This window comes from Cygnus atratus, chromosome 1 (assembly GCF_013377495.2).
Source record: "Cygnus atratus isolate AKBS03 ecotype Queensland, Australia chromosome 1, CAtr_DNAZoo_HiC_assembly, whole genome shotgun sequence".
NCBI classification, from domain to species: domain Eukaryota; kingdom Metazoa; phylum Chordata; class Aves; order Anseriformes; family Anatidae; genus Cygnus; species Cygnus atratus.
The window spans coordinates 193,994,455-194,015,236 of record NC_066362.1 but is presented as its reverse complement, the minus strand read 5'-3'; the positions used below and the strand labels follow the sequence as shown (position 1 = coordinate 194,015,236).

The 20,782-nt window shown below is 39.4% G+C and overlaps 2 protein-coding genes across 2 annotated transcripts in view; one reads left to right on the top strand and one right to left on the bottom strand.

The window, feature by feature from the left end:
• Positions 1 to 1,700: 1,700 nt before the first annotated feature.
• On the bottom strand, positions 1,701 to 15,046 carry DCUN1D5 (defective in cullin neddylation 1 domain containing 5). Its single transcript, XM_035542462.2, has 8 exons — positions 14,878 to 15,046; positions 12,313 to 12,404; positions 9,891 to 9,961; positions 9,439 to 9,530; positions 3,932 to 4,040; positions 3,734 to 3,838; positions 2,804 to 2,906; positions 1,701 to 2,020 (listed from the first exon to the last, which is right to left on the bottom strand). The coding sequence occupies exons 1-8, from the start codon at positions 14,967 to 14,969 to the stop codon at positions 1,965 to 1,967; spliced, it is 720 nt and encodes a 239-aa protein (XP_035398355.1). The 5' UTR covers positions 14,970 to 15,046; the 3' UTR covers positions 1,701 to 1,964.
• A 290-nt stretch (positions 15,047 to 15,336) lies between these two features.
• The window catches only part of DYNC2H1 (dynein cytoplasmic 2 heavy chain 1), a 167,238-nt gene continuing 161,792 nt past the window's right edge, over positions 15,337 to 20,782 (top strand). The window contains exons 1-4 of the mRNA XM_035542461.2: positions 15,337 to 15,654; positions 18,578 to 18,748; positions 19,786 to 19,921; positions 20,345 to 20,463. Coding sequence (XP_035398354.1) covers positions 15,466 to 15,654; positions 18,578 to 18,748; positions 19,786 to 19,921; positions 20,345 to 20,463 — 615 coding nt within the window. The 5' untranslated portion in view covers positions 15,337 to 15,465. The remainder of the gene's footprint in view (positions 15,655 to 18,577; positions 18,749 to 19,785; positions 19,922 to 20,344; positions 20,464 to 20,782) is intronic.

Below are 20,782 nucleotides of genomic sequence, written 5' to 3'. Positions count from 1 at the left end.
GGGATTCTTGAAGTTACTCTCATTCTGGCACTGAGTTACTGTAGATTAGGGCAATTTCCAAATGAAAGGCACTCTGTTATGGGTGAAATCAGAATTATCAGCAATGCAAATGGACAACTTGTAACATACTTAAGAGAACTGTTGTAGTCTACATGAGGTTTAAAATTAAGTACTTTCCTTAAAAAAGGTGGAAAGATATTTAGAACGGCTATAGCGCATGTGTCTGCATGCGCACAGACACTAGCCACTGTACAACAAGCACAGTGATCTGCCAGCATCTCAACTGTTCCTCCCTCCCTTCCCCACCCCTTCATCTTCCCAAAGCTCTTTTGGATTGGGCAGAACCAAAAACTTCTAAGGTTCAACTGCACTATCAGGTGACTTTGCAGAATGGCTCAGGGAACACCACTGACCAGCACTACCACCTGCAGCCCCGACAGCAAGCAGCTTTGGAGAGTAAGTAGCAAAGGTGATCCCCTAGTAGAATGAGAGCGTGGGCACACAATTACTTTGTCCCACTTCTTTCTGCTATTTCTTGCCTTCTCATTACCCTTCCCCCCCAAGTCCCACTGTAAAAAAAAAAAATCCATCATCTTGGGAATAAAGCTTTCCTTAGTGACAGGAAAACTCATGCTTGTTAGTCTGAATAAGGGATGTGCAAAACAGAAGTCATTTCCCTGAGGCAAAGATCTTCAAGTCATGCCTATCTTACATTGTCTATTCTTATTTCAAGCTGCTAAAGTATTTGGCACAATGAGGCCTTGATCACTGACTGGAGTCTCACGGCATTATCACAGTCTAAATAATATAATTATACAGTAAAGTAGAAGTTACAAATGCTTCATTCTCTCCTTCTATTTTGGTTTCTCACATTTACTTATTAAAATCCCTTTCCTTCTCAAGGATGGCATTCAGCTTCCTGTGCAGAAAGGTAAAGTGACAAACTTCTACTGTATTTAAAGGTTGCCACAAATACTGAGTGCCTAAAAGGGGCAATCACAATAGTTATTGGACTCAATACATGAATAACAGGGTAAAAGTTATTAGCCTGTTATATACAGGTCAAAACTGGATGATTTAATAGTCTCTCAAATCACGGAAAAACTTCCAGGGAGATAAAAGTCATGCTGTGAATGCTTCCGGTCCAAAACGCAAAAGAAGCAAAGCTTGAAGCCAAGTCTTTCCAGATTTCCCTTTTAAAATATAAATTGCACTTCTTATACAAAGCAATCCAAAGTCTAAACTGCAGTAAAAATTTGAAGCTGCTTTTCTGCACCACAGAGTATCTCTTTGTCATCTGAAGTACAGGCAACTTGTTTTCAGCTGTTCTGCTTGTAGAGCCATATGCCCTACACCTTTCTGCTTAAAAAGTGTCTGCCATTAAACGCCGTGCCACTGGGTGGGTACTGAACAAAACAGAAGAGTTTAAGGCCTTTATCTCCACAAGGAGCTGAAAGTTGTGGTACAACCCATGACCGATACTTAATATACAGCACACCCCCACCCAGGGCTCAAATAATTAGTCATTCTTTCTAACATTTGTTGCACAAGACTATCATACCAATCAGCAAGCGACAGTGCCAGTTAAGCATTTTTAAGGTCTCAACAATTCATAGCAAAGGGCACTTCCGAGAAAGATAATCTTAAAGATTTGGTTTTAAAAATAGACACCACACTCACATTCAAGGGACATTCTTCACTTTTAGGCCTTTGTCACAAATCTGAATCTTTATTGTTCTGAAATAAATGCTATAAACATAAGACTCAAAACAAGAACTCCAACTTTCAGTCTCAGAAGAGGTGTGGTTCAATGCCCATATCACATGTAACAAGAAAACTTCCTTAAAAAAGGAAAAAAATTACTGTAAAGTCTTTCATAAGAATGAAAATGCAATCCTTTGTTTTTCTCATTAGTTTGTGTACAGGCGGGCACCAAAAAACTTGCATTTTCTTTTAAATTCTTGCTATGACGCTTGACGAACTTTTTGCCATTCAACAAATTCATCCAGAAGTACAGGCCCTGCAAATGGACAAAACTTGGTGTTATATTTACCAGTGTCTTTCAAACATTTCCTCTTAACGTATGATGATTAAAACCGTTAGTCTAGGCAACATCTATGTCAACCACTATAGCCAAATAGTTATGAACATCCAAATATGCCTACAATCACTTTAGTCCAAAGGTGGCAAGAGGTGCATGAGTAATGCTATGCACAGAACTATGAAAAAAATGTTCCTGACACTTGACAGGTGCACTGAACTGAATGGAAAGCACAAAAAATAAGGTTATATTCTAAAACAGGACAATTCCTTCTTGTTAGACCTTTCAGAATTGCACATAATTAAAAAACAAAGAACACGATGGGATGCCTAAAGCAATTCAGCTACAGTAGGACTGACTATCAACTAAGTGGAGATTCATCCTCATAAGCCATTTATCACGTATTAGTAGTTAGACGACTTCCTAATTTAACAAGAATTTATTATATATATAGCGAAATACAAGTTTGCTGTTTATAGTTTTGTTTCCAAGTCTACAGTTTCATCTAGCAAGTCTCTATACTGGATCCTTAAACTGGATACAAGTTCACTCAAGTACGCCAGCATGCTTCTGCTATATTAGCAAAATTAGTATCTGCAGTTTGAAAGTGTGACTATCAGGACAGTTTTTCTATGTATTGTTGAAGAATTATTTTATACCTTACAGTATTGTTTCTGTTACAGGAATTGAATGTACTAATGTTATATGCCAACTGAAAATACTAAAAATAATAGTAGAATGAACAAAGTTATGAATACTTACATGCACCATCTTCGTCATAGTTGCTAAGATCTGCGTGGACAGTTCTGCTGAACTCTAGCACGTTGTACCACTGATCCTTGTTCATAACTCTATACTTCGATTGCTAGGGAAAACAATTTAATTTTAAAACACTGGAAATGTCAAATGACATCTGACAATGCTTCATATTATTTCTAGTTTCTCTCATTTTACCTTCTGTCAGTTCCTAATAAACAATTCAACGGATAACAATGGCTACTATTCCCTTGTTTTTCCAACTTTTTTACTACACAGTACATTTTGGTAGTTCTAGAACAACATAAAATAGCTTCTTGAAAGAAGATCAGAGCAAGATTGAAATACCAAGGAATCAATTCACTGCTCTGATGCTTTAAAAATGGGCAAATTTTCATTTTGCCCTGAAGCGGGGCGTGCTTAGTTAAGATGTTTCTAGAATGAGCAACCACAGAAATCTTTTCTCCAGAGTACATATAGCATGATCATACGGACATGCGCTTTCTGATGTTAATACTGATTTGAAGCCAGGGAATAGTATCAAGCCAAGCATGCTCCTCAATGTACGCACATCCACACTACCAAGTTGCTTATAGCTGAGCAAAATCTTCCAGAGCCAGCCACAGCTTTAGTTACCGTCATATCACACCTACACTAAGCAAACTTGAAGTTCAGCACAGGTGTAAGCTGGAGAGACCAAGATGCTATTAATTTTACCTTTATAGCCTAATTAATATAGAATTTTAGCTGTCTTTTTTGAGAGAAGGGGAGTGGGGCACAGTGATGCATACAAGCACAGCACAACTTCATAAGCAGCCTGAGCAAGGGAAAAGAAGAAATACAGATACATTCTTGATCCAAACACAAATCCTGAAATCTTTTCACAGAACAGCCCAACAAGCATGCCATCAACCAAGAAGTCAAGGAAACGTGTACCTCCAGGTATTGATAAAATACTGAAAACAGTGGCCAAGTTCTTCCAAGCAAAAGAGCTAACATGGATTTTGCAGTATCGATATCAAGACTTCGCTGGTCTTTGTCCTAAGGTCAAATAAAGAAAGCACAAAAACCACTCAAGTACAAATTCTTTAAATAAGTAAAACTAGAAGTTCTTTAACACTCCAGTAGTCTTACCCTTGCAAAATCAAAGGCGTATCTGTAGATATTCTTAAACGATGAAATGTCATTCAATTGTGACCGCAAGAAATCAAATTTACTCTGTAACTTTTCTGTACAGTCACACCTTAAAATAAAGGAAAATGTGTTAGAATTTCAAAACAAAACATTTGAACCATTCCAGGAAATGTAAAACAATTAAAATCACCAAAATGCAATTGTCAGGCTTACAGTAATAATACTATGAAAGTGACTTGAACACTGAACATGTTCAATATTTTACTGACACGATGAATGCTGGGGTTCTATACTATAAGCAAGTTTTAAAAAAATAATTTCGCAGCAACATATCACAGTCTCAGCTTTACTTCTCAAATAGTCTTTCTGTGCCATACTCTGCAGTTTATATTAATATCCATAACTATTTTATCTTCCAATCATTCTGAAAGTTTGGAGACAAGAGTATTCAGTGTACTTTAAGTTGATACGCAAAATCCTTATTTACAGCTGGATTCTCTTCCACGTACCTCTGAAAAAAACAGTAAAACACACTTCAAGACTGTACATGTTTATGACTGGCAGGATTGAGGAGGCACTTTGCAAAGCTTACAGAGGCCTGAGAGTGGTTTATGGCTGATAAATGCAAGCCCTGATAAGCCTATCACCTGGACTAGTCAGTAGCTATTCAACAGAAAACACAAGGTTGTACTACAATTTACAGGTCTGCTAGTTGGCATGAAAACCCTTCGCCAGAAAAAAAAAAAAACTTTTTTAGGCCCAGAAATTATTTCAAATCCCAGACATAAAGGTCTTCATGTATTTTTATTTAGCAAGGACTTCTGTTTCCAAATAAAAAAAAAAATCTGTTAGCTTCGCCAACACTAGCACTGGAGAACGTAACTTACACCTGTAAATCCTCCAGGAAAGGCTCACTCAGGAGAATAGGTGTTATACTACAATCATATTTTATTTTTATAAGATAATGGCTGCTTTGAGTAAAAAAAAACTTCCACCTTGTCTTGTGTGACAGAAACTATAATTTCATTAACACAGGGAAGATGCAATGTGCATAAGTATTTCCTTTGGTGCACCTGTCCCTCTGCTGGCAGCCTGCCTCTCTGAGAACACTGCATCTTTCACAGCTCCTTCTGGACTTGCAACACAGGCCCACAGCTAAGGGCACTTCAGGAGTACTGCAGCACATTGCTAAGATGTTGCACTGCTGCTGTGCTTCCTAATCCTCCGTTCTGCTAGCCTGCGCGTGCACCTATGGCTGTCTCTATCAGAAGAGCTGCAAGGAGAGAGATGTAGCAATCTGAGCTGGTGGAGCCTTTTTGTTACAGACTCCAGCAGCCCCAAGTCCAAACTAAGGTCAGTGTTACATAAATAAAGCTATTAGCTAATCAGGCTGCATAGTTAAATGACAAGAGCTAACATTTTACAATAAGGAAAAATATATCAAGTTGAAAAGAACCATTGTTCAAAAAAAGTTAGGTAAAATTGAAGATGTTTTCCCTGTCTTCAACTACGTGATTGGTCTCAGTGTTGTATCCTTAAACCCTTAAAACATTACCATGAGTATAAAATGAGATGACCTTATAGCGTAACATCTCTTCTTTCTGCATTCAGACCTTCATACTGCAGTACCTGCCTATGTTTGAGTAGAAGTCTACTACTTAACACATATCCAGGTGATTATGCAGCTTGTGTACCAGCAAAATAGGCAAGTTACTTACAGTAGGCTTAGCAAGCATTTTGTGAAAGGTAACCTGACTGAGATTATTTAACTTACTAATATGGATCCACACAAGTTTCAGTATATCTACACTTCCTACAAAATATTCTGTTAAAGTTCCTCAGATATTCATAGATTTAAATACAAATTAAAACTTACTGTCTACTGTACTATTGGTAATAGGTATTGTAACAAGTGATTTTCTTGATATAATTAGTGTGAAACTGTGCTAATTATCAAGTCTCAAGACTCTTGAGCTATTGTCAACCTATTTAAAGCTGAGCAGTTAAACGGGATCACATTCAGACATGCGCTACTCTCAGGATTTGCAGGGACAAATCTCTTCAAGCCATTTAAGGCACTCCCACACCCAGGCAGTGATTTTCTTCACACCAGTGCACTAAGGAGTAGTCAAACTTTTTTTTTTAATACAGCCATTTGGGTGGCTGCACCATCAACAAGATGACTGAGATCACCCAGAATCATTTTCCTAACTAAAAAAAAAGCCACAACAGCCTTTTAACTAGCACAAGTAAAGTGACAGCAAACTGCTGTACAGAGACAAGAAAAAAAGATACGAATTCTCAAACTGGCTTTGATGGAAAACAGTATTAAAAGCTACCTCAAGAACAACAAAATGACATTAGCTTACTGTATTCTCTTCATATCCCTATATATAACACAGAACTTAAATTAGCATCACAAAGCAGTCCTATTTTCTTTTCTATTGAGGTAGAGAGCTCGTTTGAGGCATAGGTGACATGGGCAGAGTAAAGATAGAGAATCTCCTACTCAAATATTCCCATGTTTATTCACACATGCTTGTCTTTTCTTCAATTAGGAAGAAAAATTAAGAGGAATACAAACATTAAACTAAAAGCATCTAGTAATGGTAATGTATAAGTAGTTTGAATGGTCTTTGAATCTACAAGCCATTCCCCCCCTCTCCCTGACAATCATTCAGCCCTCCTAAGGGAGGAAAGGAAATAAATTATCTTGCCTTCTTCATGTTCTGAGACAGGATCCTCTGAAATTTAGGTTTTATGTAGTAACTGGAGCATGGAGAGGCCCAAGGAAGTATCAGCTTAAAGAGCAAAGGTGCATTTTTTCCCCCCATGTCCTGACAATGCAAAGATTTTGTTACATCAACTGATCTACAGGTCTGGAGACCAGAAATCAGACTAAAGCATACACTAAGTATTTACACAATACTTTGCGTTAGCCCAGCAACAAAGAAAAAGAAAGGCAATAGCTACAAAAATTCAAAAGTGGAAAATGAGCTGGTATTAGGTTTTCAAGAAAAAACAACCCATATAAGTTTCTACTAATAATTGCAAACAGACAAATTACAAACCTGGCTTTCCTACCCTGTACACCCTCCTCCCGCTCCCCTTTGACTTCTCTTGTACCTAAAAACAGAGAGGTCTTTCCCACAGTTGGGATATATTTTGTCTCTCTCCCCTTTACCTGGCCTCTTGTTTTCCAAAGATGTTTAATGTAAGATTTTGCTAAAAATCTACGGTTCAGACAATAGCCAAAGAGAAGTACTCAGAGAAAACATCTGCTAAAGCCTCACTTCCTTACACAAGGAATTGTTTGTTTGCATTTAGCTAATTCGAACAATGGGGAATTTAATAAAATCATGATTTTTAATCCTTTTTTCTTGACCTTCATTTTATACCTAGGTGTTTTATTTCGTAGGCCTATACAGCCCACATCTGACAAATACATGAGCACACCTCTCACCTATTTGTCAGATACCAAGGGTTAAATGCTCAAGTTCAAGTTATTCAGCCTCCAATGCAAGTGTAGATAAACAGCCCCTTGCTGAGGGCTATTCATTTCATCCTAAGGTGAAACAAACTGCCCACCTGAGGTACTCTGCCAACTACAAGAAGAGTTTCAGACAACCAGTTTTCATATATATATACAGGACAGGATTCACGCTACCAACACAACATACTGGAATCCTCTCTTTTGTACTGAAGTCTGATAAGCTGCCGTTTAGTGCCTGAGCCACCTTCATTTTTGATGGTGTATCTCATACTTATTTTTCCTCCTCTCTGAAGAGGAAATCTCATCAGCATATCAGAAAGCTACAGGTTAAAAACCACAAATTTTGGTGGTCACTAAGATTCAAGCACCCAATGTTGGCATCTAAATGTAGGTAAGACTTCAGATTTAGGTGTCTTGCGCTTTAGGTGTTGCCATTCACAGAGCTCTAGTGAAGAAACCCTTAAAAGCAATTTGGGTGACCAGTCACAAGGCTTTAGCACACACTGAGTACCTCCCTAGGCTCCACTACACTGGCTGGATCTCCAAAGTTTACAAAAAGAGCTTAAGAAATCCAGCTCCTGCACACAAACCACACTTGTTAATCTGGAGCTGAATTCCATCCAGCACTGTTCATGCACTTACATTATGCGGAATTCCACATATTTTGGAATAAGGATTCTGTAATATAAATCAGACTTAGAACACACATGGGGCTTTTAACGCATTCTAACGTCATTTCTTCATGCAAAATTGAAACAATGCTGTGCAAGAATGTAATAATACTCTATTGCTTTAAGTGTAAATCCTTCTCTCTGAAAAGATTTGTCAAATTTATCACAGGAAAATAGATTTCCCCTCCCTCCCCTGAATATTCAACAGTTCAAGCCTACAGACTTACGCTCTTTTTAAGGTATTCAGTCTTCAGTTCCTTCATATGAAGGTCACAGCTTTATCCAGATGCTTAGTCTACAAGCCTATGACTAGCACAACCTGTATTGTTTTGCTTCCCCTGAGTAACTGTTTAGGCTTAGCAGTTGCTCTGATTACATGTTCGTTTATATAAAAGTGCACATCAGTACCGTATTTCCTCAAACGCATTAAATCTGAAGCATAACGAGCTCTAGTCTTGAAATGAATATTCCTAGCTACAGCAGATTATTAGATAGAAATTCAATCTACAGTATTGGCTCTGAGGAGCTGCCAGACCACGCATTTTTGTGCTTACCTTCTCACTAGCCTGGCTGACTTTTGAAGCCTTCCAATTGGGCGTAAAAATTAAGTACTTCAGAGAAGTGACTCAGTTATACCCATTTACACACTGCATCTTAAAATTCACGCATCCAAATTTAATTGAATGCAGTATCATAAGAAGTCACCCTTAAAAACACTCATGTATCATGTTTCATGAAGAACAAACAAAACACGATGGCTGAACCAAGCCTCACCAAAGCAGATTAGTTTTATGAATCACGCTCTTTAGCCAGAATATAATCTCACCAAAAATTCCTGCTCACTGAATGATGTGAGAAGTGCATTTATAAATCAAAAAAAGTGTTATTTTACCTGTGCATTAAGCATTGCTTCTGACCTGTATCCAATAAATAACAGTAATGAATGAAGATTATCATCAACAGTCCTTATCTATACAGCCTGGAAATCAGCAACAAACTTCTCAGAATACCAATGCTGAGATGTTCACGGAGATCTCCAGATCTGCTTACATGTGTATGATAGCTAGTCTGGTATTGTAACGTACCTTTTTCTAATAATGAGAAGCCACCAAAGCCTGATTTAATTAACGTTAGACAAAACTTTGAGTGAATGCATTGGATTCACAATCTGATGAAACACACCAGTTATTTCCAGTTGGTGACTGAGACCGGACCCCAAAACCAAGAGGTTCTGTGTCTTACTGCCAATGTACACAAAACTGAGGGCAAGAATCATTATGCTACTGGTATAAAGAAAAATTGAACAGTCTATTATATGTGCAAAAAAACCAACAAACACTTACTGTAACGAAGTCATCCCCTTTAACCATTCTTCCTTGGTAAAGAACCCCATGCTTTCAGCCTCTAGCTTCCAGGCTAAAACTAACATAATAATCTGGAGGGGAAAACAAACAAGAGGAGAAAAAGGAGTTAATATGTAAGACTGATTTCTAGATGCCAGTGAAGAAAATTCCAAGCATTTAAACATTCCAGCAATTGTACATGCTTGCACTTTACTTGCTAGTAATAAACTAGTAATTCAGCCATGTGCAATCATGCCCTTAAATTTAAATTTCTGAAGATGAAAGTACTACTACAATAAAACAAACAAATGTATTCAGACAATCTTAGAACAACTCCTAAACGTAGCAAGATACACAGCACTTTGCTTACTGAAGTTAAGATTTGTATACAGAACTAAATCTACTAATCCAGTAACTCCTTTTAAAGGGTTGCTAGTATTGTAGAAACCTACATTTTCAGGCTCAACACCGATGTCTTCACAGAACTTTTCCATTCCTTCGGGCCCCACAACTTCATCAGGACCTTCAAAACAAAAAGAACCAGACTGAAATATAAGTAACATCCGATGAAATGTAAGTAACATTTGAATTGCATCATTGCAAGGGTTACACACAAGAATTAGACTACATTTCATATAAGCTATCTTTAAAAACAATTAATTATTCTATGAAGTAACTATTGTGTTAGAACCATTACATCAGTTGCAACTTGGAGGTGAGTGCATTACCTAAAAAAAATAGTATGGACTATAAGCAAAACTAAAACAGAACTGTTGTGAACTACCTCCCTAGAACAGCAGACATTTTATTTTGCTTATGTGAGTTTTCATAAGCCTCCGGTGAGCTTCACATTGACACAGCAAAAATCCATGAGTACCTCTACTCTAAAAATAACATTCTTCATATAGTTATTCTAACAACAACAAAAACCTCTATTTCTGTCTGAGTTACTGTTATGGATATTACTCTTTCAACCATGTTAGCATTACAGGTTTACACTAACACAGCAGAGGAGGAATCTAATAATTATTATGTTAAATTCTTTATGATGCTAAATAATATGGGGAGAGTGGTAAGTCAGAAAAATGCTACGCATGTTAACCATGTATAAAGCAGAAAAAAATCTTGACTATATTGAAATTACCTTGACTGGGGCCACAACAGTTAGTTTTACGCTGTCACTTTTCCCTTTTAATACAAAGAATGCTTCCAAAAAGCAGCAATACAGCATATTTAAAGAGCACATACGGACACATTGTGCAATCAGTTGTATCTCTGAATCCCTCTGGTTTCCGTTATTTCTGTTGAGCCTGTTACAAAAATGACTCCTGCTCAGCATCCAAGTATTATCAAAAGGCTTGCTGACATTCTATTTTGATGTATTTTGGATCATTTTGTTAACATGGTTTTAGTGAGTATGAACCTATGTAAAAGTTAAAGGCTATGTGTTCCACACCAAAATACCATCCTGTGATATTTTCAGCAAATGTTGCTAGTTAGACAGAAAGCCCTCTTTTTTAAAAAAAAAATCTTGACGATATCCGTCTCCCCTTCATCTACATCTGCTGTTACTCTAAGCAGAACTCTTTTCAGGAGTGCGGATAACATACTTAAAATAATCATTCACTGTGAGATAAGAACATGCTAAATAAAAAGGTATCGAGAATGACTAGTATTACAGGAAAATAAAACAACTGGCATTTAAGATCACGAATGCTTACCTCTTTAAAAACGTTGCACAATTATTATTTTTTTTAACCTAGCTTAACAAGGCAAAACAAAGCCCTTATATAGAACATGTTAAACAGCCTGCAAGTTTAAGGTATGAAGTAATTATGAATTATTACACACGCAGAACAGTTCTCTGGTAATGACGTCAAAATATGAATCAGTTTTCTGGCGCAGAAATCATGTATACAATTCAGACATTATGTACTGTATGTACACAGAGGTACACTCTTAGTACAAAGGTTTCATTTCTCTACTTGCTGAGTATATGTAAATATATATATTTAACTGTGTCTAATTTCACTGGAAACCTATTTTATGCTAAAAAATGTTAGTTAACCGATAATCTAAATATGTCACATGTATAATTTTGTACAGCCAGTTCTTGATTCAACAAGAACATTTATAGGCATTAAAAAATAAAATTATGTGCAGGTAACTCAATGCCTACAAACTTTATATGAAGGAAATCAACAAAACTGAAAGGAAAATTTTCCCAGGAAAGACTGATTCCAAAAGAGCATGCCTCAAATGCAAATTAGAAAGTAGATTACTAGAACCAAGAGTAGTTCGTTACTCTGGAAAGACTGCCAGCAAGGTATCAGTTCTGATTCACATGCCCAAACCAATTCCTGGCAGATAAATCATTTCATATGGAGAACTGGCCAATAACGAGTTTTAGTCTCCAATTATTTAGTCACTTCAACTAGTGACTAGACAAGAAACTAGTAACAGTTCACAGATCCAGAATTTCTAAGCATATAGTTAAATGGAGTAACAGTTTAGTAAATAAACTGCAGTATACACTGGATATTTACTGAAGGCAACTTCTGTCCAAACTCTCACTGTCCTTTTAAAATCAGAAGCAGAATCATTCAGTTCAAGTGCAGTACCAGTTATTTCATTTTGAAGAACATCACAGTAAATTATAAAGCAGAGAGGAAAGAAGAGAAAAATATAGAAAAACAAACACTGAGAATTACTATAGCTTTTACTAACAATTTAAGTGCGTTTTATAAGGAGGTGAATATGGACATACCTTTTATGTCTACATGAGCACAAAAACCAAAGTGCAAATAATATGATGTGCTAGTTTGTTTTAAAAAAAGCCATGTAATTTTAATTATCAACACACTACATTATTACCTGCATATTCATAAAACCAAGCTAGGCACTTCTTGCTTGAAAAGTGTTCCTCTCCACTTATTACTTTACCAGAGGCTTGTGATCTGCAATAGCTTAGAGAAACACAAGAATAATAAGTGTTATTTTGAGAAATGGGAAATCAAATTAAATTCTAAGTGTTTATTATTAGTTCAAACTAGGTAAACTGTTTCACAAAGTCAATATACATAAAAAAGCTGAATCTGTTAAGAGACAACTGTCAGTCATCCTATTTCAACATTTGTTGGAACAGAAAGTTACCTTGAAACGCAACCTTCTCATAGTCCAACTTACTGCAAATATTACTTCTTCTGAACTGCCAGAATATTGTCACCTTGTAGACATTAAGCCAAAACCCCCACATGCAGACACTTAAAACACCACTGCTCAGTAATTCAAATGCTCCATTATCTGCTTATATTTATATATACAGGCGTTTAAAGTCAGGTCTCTAATAAGCAGCATGATCTTCAAGGGTGCTGAATATGCACAGATCCAATTTAGGTCAACAGGAGCTGCAGAGTTTGACATACATAAAAGTCAGGCTATTTATATTTAGGCATCCAAATTTGGAAAGAAAATTCAGTCAGTTTGTTTACATTAAACATGTAACTAAATCTCTAAATTCTATAGCTGTTTAGTACACACACCAGAATAGCAATATGCAATCTATGGAAGGACCAAAACTGCTCCACAAAGGCAGCTCCCACCCCCCACATTATTTTCCTTATGTGGCATACAATCTCATTTGCCTAGGAAGCGATTTTTTTTTTTAAATTTGTTATTCTTTGAAAGAATAGAGAAAAGAACTGATTTCTTCCAGTAAAAACACTGGCTCATGAAAGCATCTTTGCTCAGTGAGTTATAGCACCTTTACAACGCACTCTCCTCTCAATACACATTACATACTTTTACAACATGCTAAAATTTCTAAGAATGAGGTGCAAATTAACACCTCCCATGTATTGCTTTAAGCTTCACTAGGAGGAAAAGCAGCGCTTTCTAAGATGAGGCCATATGTGCTGAAAGCTGCAATTAAAGATGTACCACAGACAACCATCCATTAAACTGCCATTAAAAACACAAGTCACTAGAAAGAGAGCCATACTTTTGCTTGATGCTTTCACCCAGTATATACACCCACATATCCATTTGTAATCAGTTTTTATTTAAAAAATATTAGCATTATATAGCTATATAAAAATGCTATATTAAAAATACTCGTCTCTTTACCATTTTGTTACCAGCTAACAGTGAGTTTCATTTTCTTCATAGTTTTTGTCCAACCAGTGACTTTCATGCAAAGCTTTTTATTTAAAAAAAAGCTTCCAAAGGATTTTGTCAAGTCAAAAGAAGTTAGAATAAAGTTCTGGTCAGCAACACTCAAGAAAGATGAACTGAAACTGCAACAGCTGCAGAGAAGGGCTAGGATGGGCAAGGAAACTGAAAATCTCTTACAAACCAGAAAAATTTGGCTTGTTTAATTTAAAAAAAGCACAAGAAAACACAAGCACTCACTCCAAATGCACTTGGAGGCAGAACCATGAGGAAGAAGCTTTAGATAAAGGATGACTCAGTGATCCTTGTGGATCCCTTCCAACTTGGGATATTCTATGATTCTATGATAATGTTGACACAAGAAAGGTTATCGAGCACTGGCTGTGAATAAACTTAGACTGAAACTAAAAGCTCATTAACAAGTGCAAAAAGTGAGCTCCAGAACAGCTATCCAAAATGATCAGTCATAACAAGATAAAAGCCTTGTGACTTCTAACCTCAACCTCTAAGGTCAACCTATGAGGAAGGGCATACGCCACAGTTTCTTGCAATAGCCATTCCCATAGCATTGATTTCGTAAGTCTTTTGTATTCTTATGTCCTCAGGATGTTTGTCGTAACCACTATTTTACTGACATACTTGGAAAGGTCTAATAGGTTAAGGAGGCATACAGCTCCTGAGGAAAGCTGTGCTGGAAGCTCCTGCTACACCATGCCAATGCTTTATCATGCTAATGGCCCTTTCAGGTACAGAATCACAGAATCGTCTAGGTTGGAAGAGACCTCCAAGATCACCTAGTCCAACCTCTGACCTAACACTAACAAGTCCTCCACTAAACCATATCACTAAGCTCTACATCTAAACGTCTTTTAAAGACCTCCAGGGATGGTGACCCAACCACTTCCCTGGGCAGCCCATTCCAATGCCTAACAACCCTTTCCGTAAAGAAGTTCTTCCTAATATCCAACCTAAACCTCCCCTGGCGCAACTTGAGCCCATTCCCCCTCGTCCTGTCACCAGGCACGTGGGAGAACAGACCAACCCCCACCTCGCTACAGCCTCCTTTAAGGTATCTATAGAGTGCGGTAAGTACCATGGTATTAATAAAAACGCTGCAGATATTAATGGCCTTTCTACGCATTTTGATCAACAAAATGCTTCGAGATCCTTCAGGCTCTGGAATTTATTAACGAAGAATGTCTTGACTTTGTTTTGAGGCGTGCTGAGGGCCACAAGCGGCCGCCTTGGCCCGCCCCGCCCCGCCGGTACCTGCCGAGTTTACACTTCTTGAGGCCGGCCTCGTCCTGCGCCGCCGCCGCCGCCGCCCCCGCCGCGGCTTTCCTCTTCTTCTTCACCGGCATCGTCCTGCCTCGGGGCGGGGGCCGCCCCGCTGCCGGGGGCCGCGGCCGGGGCCCCGCCGGGCTCAGCGCTGCGGCGGCCGCGAGCGGAAAGAGGAGCCCCGGGGAGCCCCGCGCCGCCCCGCTGCTGCTCCCCGGGCCGCGCAGGCCCCGCGGGCCGGGAGCGAGGAACCGAGCGGCGGCCGCTGAGGGAACGGCGAGCGGCCCGGACACGGCCGCCGCTGGGCAGGAAGTGACGGCACCGCCGGGGCGGGGCTGCCTCAAGACCACGCCCCCCCTCACTGACCCCGCCCACAAACGGGCGGGGCATCCCCTTCCCTCCCGCCCACAGCGCGCACAGCCTCCCCTCGGCCCTGCACCAAGGGGGGCGGGGCCTAATACAGACCACGCCCACAGTGGGCGGAGCATCGGGGAGCCTGGGGCCGCCATTTGCCGTCACCATAGAAACGGGGCCTGGCAACGGGGAAGCGCCGCCAGGCCTGGGGCCGCGGCCTGCAACATGGCGGCGCCGGGCGACCCCCGGCAGCGCTTCCTCGCCGCCACCGCCGCCAACTTCTTCGGCCTCGAGCCCGCCGCCGCCGCCGCCGCCCTCCGCGGCCGCCCGGAGGTGGCCGGCTTCCTCGACGACGGCAGCCAGGCGCTGCTGGCCCTGCGCCGCTCCGGCGGCCGCCTCAGCGCGGCCACCAAGGTAACGGTGGCCCCGAGCCAAGCGCCGCGCGGCGTCTGCTGCGCCTCGTGAAGGGCTCTGAGGTGTGGGGTGGTGCTGCGCAGCTGTGGGGCGAGAAGCAGTTTTGGGGTGCTGCATGGTTTTAGGGTGATGCGGAGTTTTAGGGTAATACTGTATATGTTTAGGGTAATCATACTGTTTAGGGTAATACTGATGTGTAGTTTTAGGGTAATATTCAGTTGTAGGGTGATGCACAGTGGTAGGGTGCTGTGCAGTTGTAATGCAATACTCACTAGTAGGGTGAAACACAGTTTTAGGGTGCTGGGTAGTTTTAGAGTGATGCACAGTTGTAGGGCGATGCACAGTTTTAAGGTGATGAGCAGTTTTAGAGTGCTGCATAACGTTAGGGTGCTGCATAGTTTTAGGGTAATAGTTGTAGGGTGATGCACAGTTGTAGGGCAATGCTCACTGGTAGGTTGATCCACAGTTTTAGTGTGCTGGGTAGTTGTAGGGCGATGCACAGCTGTAGGGCGATGCACAGTTTTGGGGTGCTGTGCAGTTGTAGGACGATGTGCAGTTTCAAGGTGACGAGCGGTTTTAGAGTGCTGCACAGTTGTAGGGCGCTGCACAGTTGTAGGGCAATGCGCAGCTGTAGGGTGATGCATAGTTTTAGGGTGCTGCATAGTTTTAGGGTAATACTCAGTTGTAGGGCAATGCACAGTTGTAGGGCGATGCTCACTAGTAGGGTGCTGTGCAGTTTTAGGGTGATGCGCAGTTGTAGGGTCTGCGCAGTTTTAGGGTGAGGCGTAGTTTTAGGGTAATACTGTATATGTTTAGGGTAATAATACTGGTTAGGGTAATACTGATGTGTAGTTTTAGGGTAATACTCAGTTGTAGGGTGACGCACAGTGGTAGGGTGCTGCGCAGTTGTAGTGCAATGCTTGCTAGTAGGGTGATGCACAGTTTTAGGGTGCTGGGTGTTTGTAGGGTGATGCACAGTTGTAGGGCGATGCGCAATTTTAAGGTGATGAGCAGTTGTAGGGTGCTGCATAGTTGTAGGGCGCTGCACAGTTGTAGGGCAATGCGCAGTTGTAGGGTGACGAGCAGTTTTAGGGTGCTGCGTAGTTTTAGGGTAATACTCAGTTGTAGGGTGCTGCGCAGTTGTAGGGCAGTGCTCACTGGTAGGGTGATGCACAGTTGTAGGACGGTGTGCAGTTTTAAGGTGACGAGCAGTTTTAGGGTGCTGCATAGTTTTAGGGTGCTGCATAGTTGCAGGGCAATGCATGGTTATAGGGCAATGCGAAGTTGTAGGACGATCCTCACTTGTAAGGTGCTGCGCAGCTTTAGGGTGATGTGCAGTTGTAGGCTGATGTGCAGTTTTAGGGTGCTGTGTAGGTTTAGGGTACTGCATAGTTTCAGCATGATGTGCAGTTGTAGGGTGATACGTAGTTTTAGGGTGCTGCGTATGGCGGCCTGTGGGATGGCTTGTCTCGCAAGTGCCAGGGGGAGCCTGATGCACAGCTCGTTCCCAGGCGACCCTGCAGGCAGGTGACAGGAGGTGGCACAGGAACGGTCACAATTCCAGTGACCACGCAGGACACGGAGCCCAAAATGTGGCATGTTGTCTCGTATCTGACAAGTCCCGAGGAGCAGGTTTCACCAAATCCTGCATCCACAGGCTGCTGGGGCAAACCTGAGCTCTGCTGTGTGGAGTGACCTGTGCTGGGCACCGGAGGAGCTTTGTGTCCTGTCTTTCTGCTGTGAGAGCAGAATGGTGGCTGAATGGAGAGCAGAATGGGCACGGTGGCTGGTGCCTCAGGGACGGTTCCTCGTGTAGTGGCAGGTGGCGTAGGGAGTTGTTAACGTGTGAACTGCTCTGTGGACCAGTGGCTTACACATGTCTGGTGTCAGCACCTCTTCACACTTTCAGGTCTAGTGCACATAACATTCATGCAGGGAACATGTACGTTTTTGGGGTGTGCTACTTAGCCACTGTGTGATATGCAAAGCCACTGTCAGCAGCTGTGGAAGGTACAATGTCAGGTGTGTACAGGGGCCACAGTGTTCTCCTGTTGTCCCACTGAAATGATGTTTGTAGAGTATGGGGAAAAGTCATGGTGTTGGGCTTAAGGACCTGATAAGAAAGTAAGCCTGGCACTGTCCACTAAAGCTGAAAGCTGTTCTTACTAGCGTTCCATTTCTTTTAAAAGAAAAAAATAAAAAAAAAGTTCACAGGTGTTTACAATTGCACAGAATTTGGGATTAATAATGTTAATAACGTTAATAATGTTCTTTTGTTTTATGGATTCTTCTTTGCCCCAGAGAATTTCAATGCTTGATTTTAACGTGACATTTAGAATTTTGTCCACAAGTGGGACTGTGAAAGTAAAAAGAGTTGGCTGACATATTGAGATTTTACTAGTGAATGAGGATGCCTTTCTCTTTCCCTGAAGTCAGTGAATTACTGTAGAACTCTGTATCTGCAGACTTAGAAAGACAATATAGAATATTGAGAAAAGTATTTCCAAAGTAATGCTGCGTAAAAATGCAATAAGGAAGTTTAAATTCTTCACATTTATTCTTCTCAAGGCATGCAAGTGAGTTTCTATTTTGTCCTCAAAAAGCAGCAAGCAAACATTTCAAAATAGAGTAAGTAACTATGGTGATTGTGGATGGTTTATGATGAAAAAGGCATTATGTTTTTGATGTTGGAAATTACATTTCAGGTTCCTATCAGCGCAAGGATGAGTATAATAAAAGTTTTGATTTTCTTTGCAAGTCAGGTACTACCAGAATGTTATCAGAACACATATGGAATAATGTGGTAATTTATCATTTTTTTCTTGATGTAAATCATTTGTGTAAATGGTAATTTAGTATAATACGCAGTCAATCACAGTTTTCTAAAAAACTTTCTTTCTTTTTTTTTATTTTATTATTACAGATTGAAGCTACTGATTCAAAGAATAATGTGTTGGTATTCTTTAAGCTGCGACCTGATGTAATTACCGAAGATAATCTTCATAGTAATATCCTTGTGTCATCTATGCTAGATTCACCAATTAACACCCTTTACCAAGCTGTTCGACAAGTTTTTGCACCAGTATTACTGAAGGTGAGCAATACGCTGATTTAAATAGTCTATAGATTTAATTGAAAAATTAGAATTCCACTGTCTATCTTAATTATTCTGACAAAATATTTTATATTATAAAAATAAAGTATTTTAAGAGCTTAAATAGATGTTTCTAATATCTAAATATCTAATACCTAAAATATCTATCTAAATCCATATTTCTAATTTCTGAGTTAAAGAAGACACTTTATCATATTGTCTCATATCGTCTTAGGAGGGTTCTGGATATGTGTGTGCCTGACTAGAAACATGGAATACATGGTGCTGTGGTTATTGGAGACAATGGCTCCTTACCTCCCTTTCCACCAGTAATTCTGATCCTGTGTATTTTTCCTGTTTTAGATGTTTTATGTTTTATCCAAAATGCATATGTCAGTATCACGCAAAGTATGATTTCTACAGAAAGTCAGATAGGTGTTCTGGCCTCTGGATTAGTTTGTACAACTGCAGTTTTCATAGATCTGATATTTTAAAATGTTCTTAGGCTTTCGCTTCATTTTCATTAAAGAACATGTTTCTTTTGTGGATTTTCTTTGTCAAAAACAATAATCATGTCTATATTTCATTATCTTTACAAGCAGAATTTCAGCAGTTGCACGTTTTTAATTTCTTGCTCGTTACGACATTAATAAAATAATTTTAGGAAAACACAACTTTCAATATTTGATTATAGCAATTTGCAGATTCTAGTCTAGAATTAGATTCAGAATTCATTTTTCTTAACAGAGAATTACTTAAAGAATTCTGAACACTCGCAAAGTCCTTTTATAAATCCAACAATTGACTTATGAATTTGCGATTAAAAAAAAAATTGCACTGTATTACTCTGATTTGAGAAGTAAAAAGCAGAAAATGTTTTTCCTTGGTGTTAAGAAAAATATTATGGCATCTCACCACGTGGGTAACTGTCACTAATCTGTCCCTGTGTGTGTGTGTGTGTGTGTATTTAGATAAATGGAAGGAAAATAGTAATGGTTCAGTTGTGTGAGTCACATTTTGTGAAATTTTCATTGCAGGATGAGACATGGAGTAAAACATTTGATCCCAAACTCCAGAAGCTTCTAAGTGAGCTTGAAACTGGTTTGAGTACTGTTCTCAGAAGATCAGATCCTAATTGCATGGGAGAAAAGTTCAGTGAAGATGATGTGCAAGGTTTGTTTGGCAGTTGTTTTTTATAATTAATTATCATACTATCAATATAAAGATTAAAAACACATAGTATAACAATCATCAACAAAGTATAATAAATTATATTGCTATAGTCAATTAATTTTAAATTAGGAGTAAATCAGTGTCTGATAAGTTGAATTTCCAGTCTTCATGGAAAGACTGAAGTGCCTGCAGTGCCAGCAGGGTGTGAAATATAACAGCTTGTGCTGAGTAGACTGGGCTTGGTGATGGTCGACTCTGGTCTCTTGGTATGAACTTGATACTACATTTAGTTTGAGTCAGAAGTCGAAGGGCAATCACATAACTGTAAGGCAAAAATTTGCTTTAGAAAGTATGTTCCACCTGTAAGTCTTTTGTTACCATTCATGTGTTTCGTATTTCAACATTTTCTGTTCTTATTTGCAGCTATACTTACACCAACAGATGAATTTCAGTTCTGGATAGAATGTGCTCGTCATGGAACAAAATTGTATAGTAAAGAGAGAGCTTCTCATTTTAAAGACCTATTTGAGGACATTGCTAAAGTATGTTTTCTTTTGTATAATAAGTGTATTCTATATTTGTAGACTTACAAAAGCCCCAAACCCTCTCTCCTTGTGAAATATGTGTCTGTATATGTACGCTTTTTTTAAATACATGAATATATAGCTATTTAGTTAATTTTTCTTAGGCAAGATTTTACTTTAAATGACATTTATGTAGTTCCTAGTGACAATGATAAAGGGGAATGCCAGAAGTAAATGGGGAGCAGATTTGACCATTAAATCCTGAGATCTGCTGTGGAAATGTAATGGTATGCTACAATTTGTTCATGCTAGTCATGAATTTATTAAAAGAGAAATT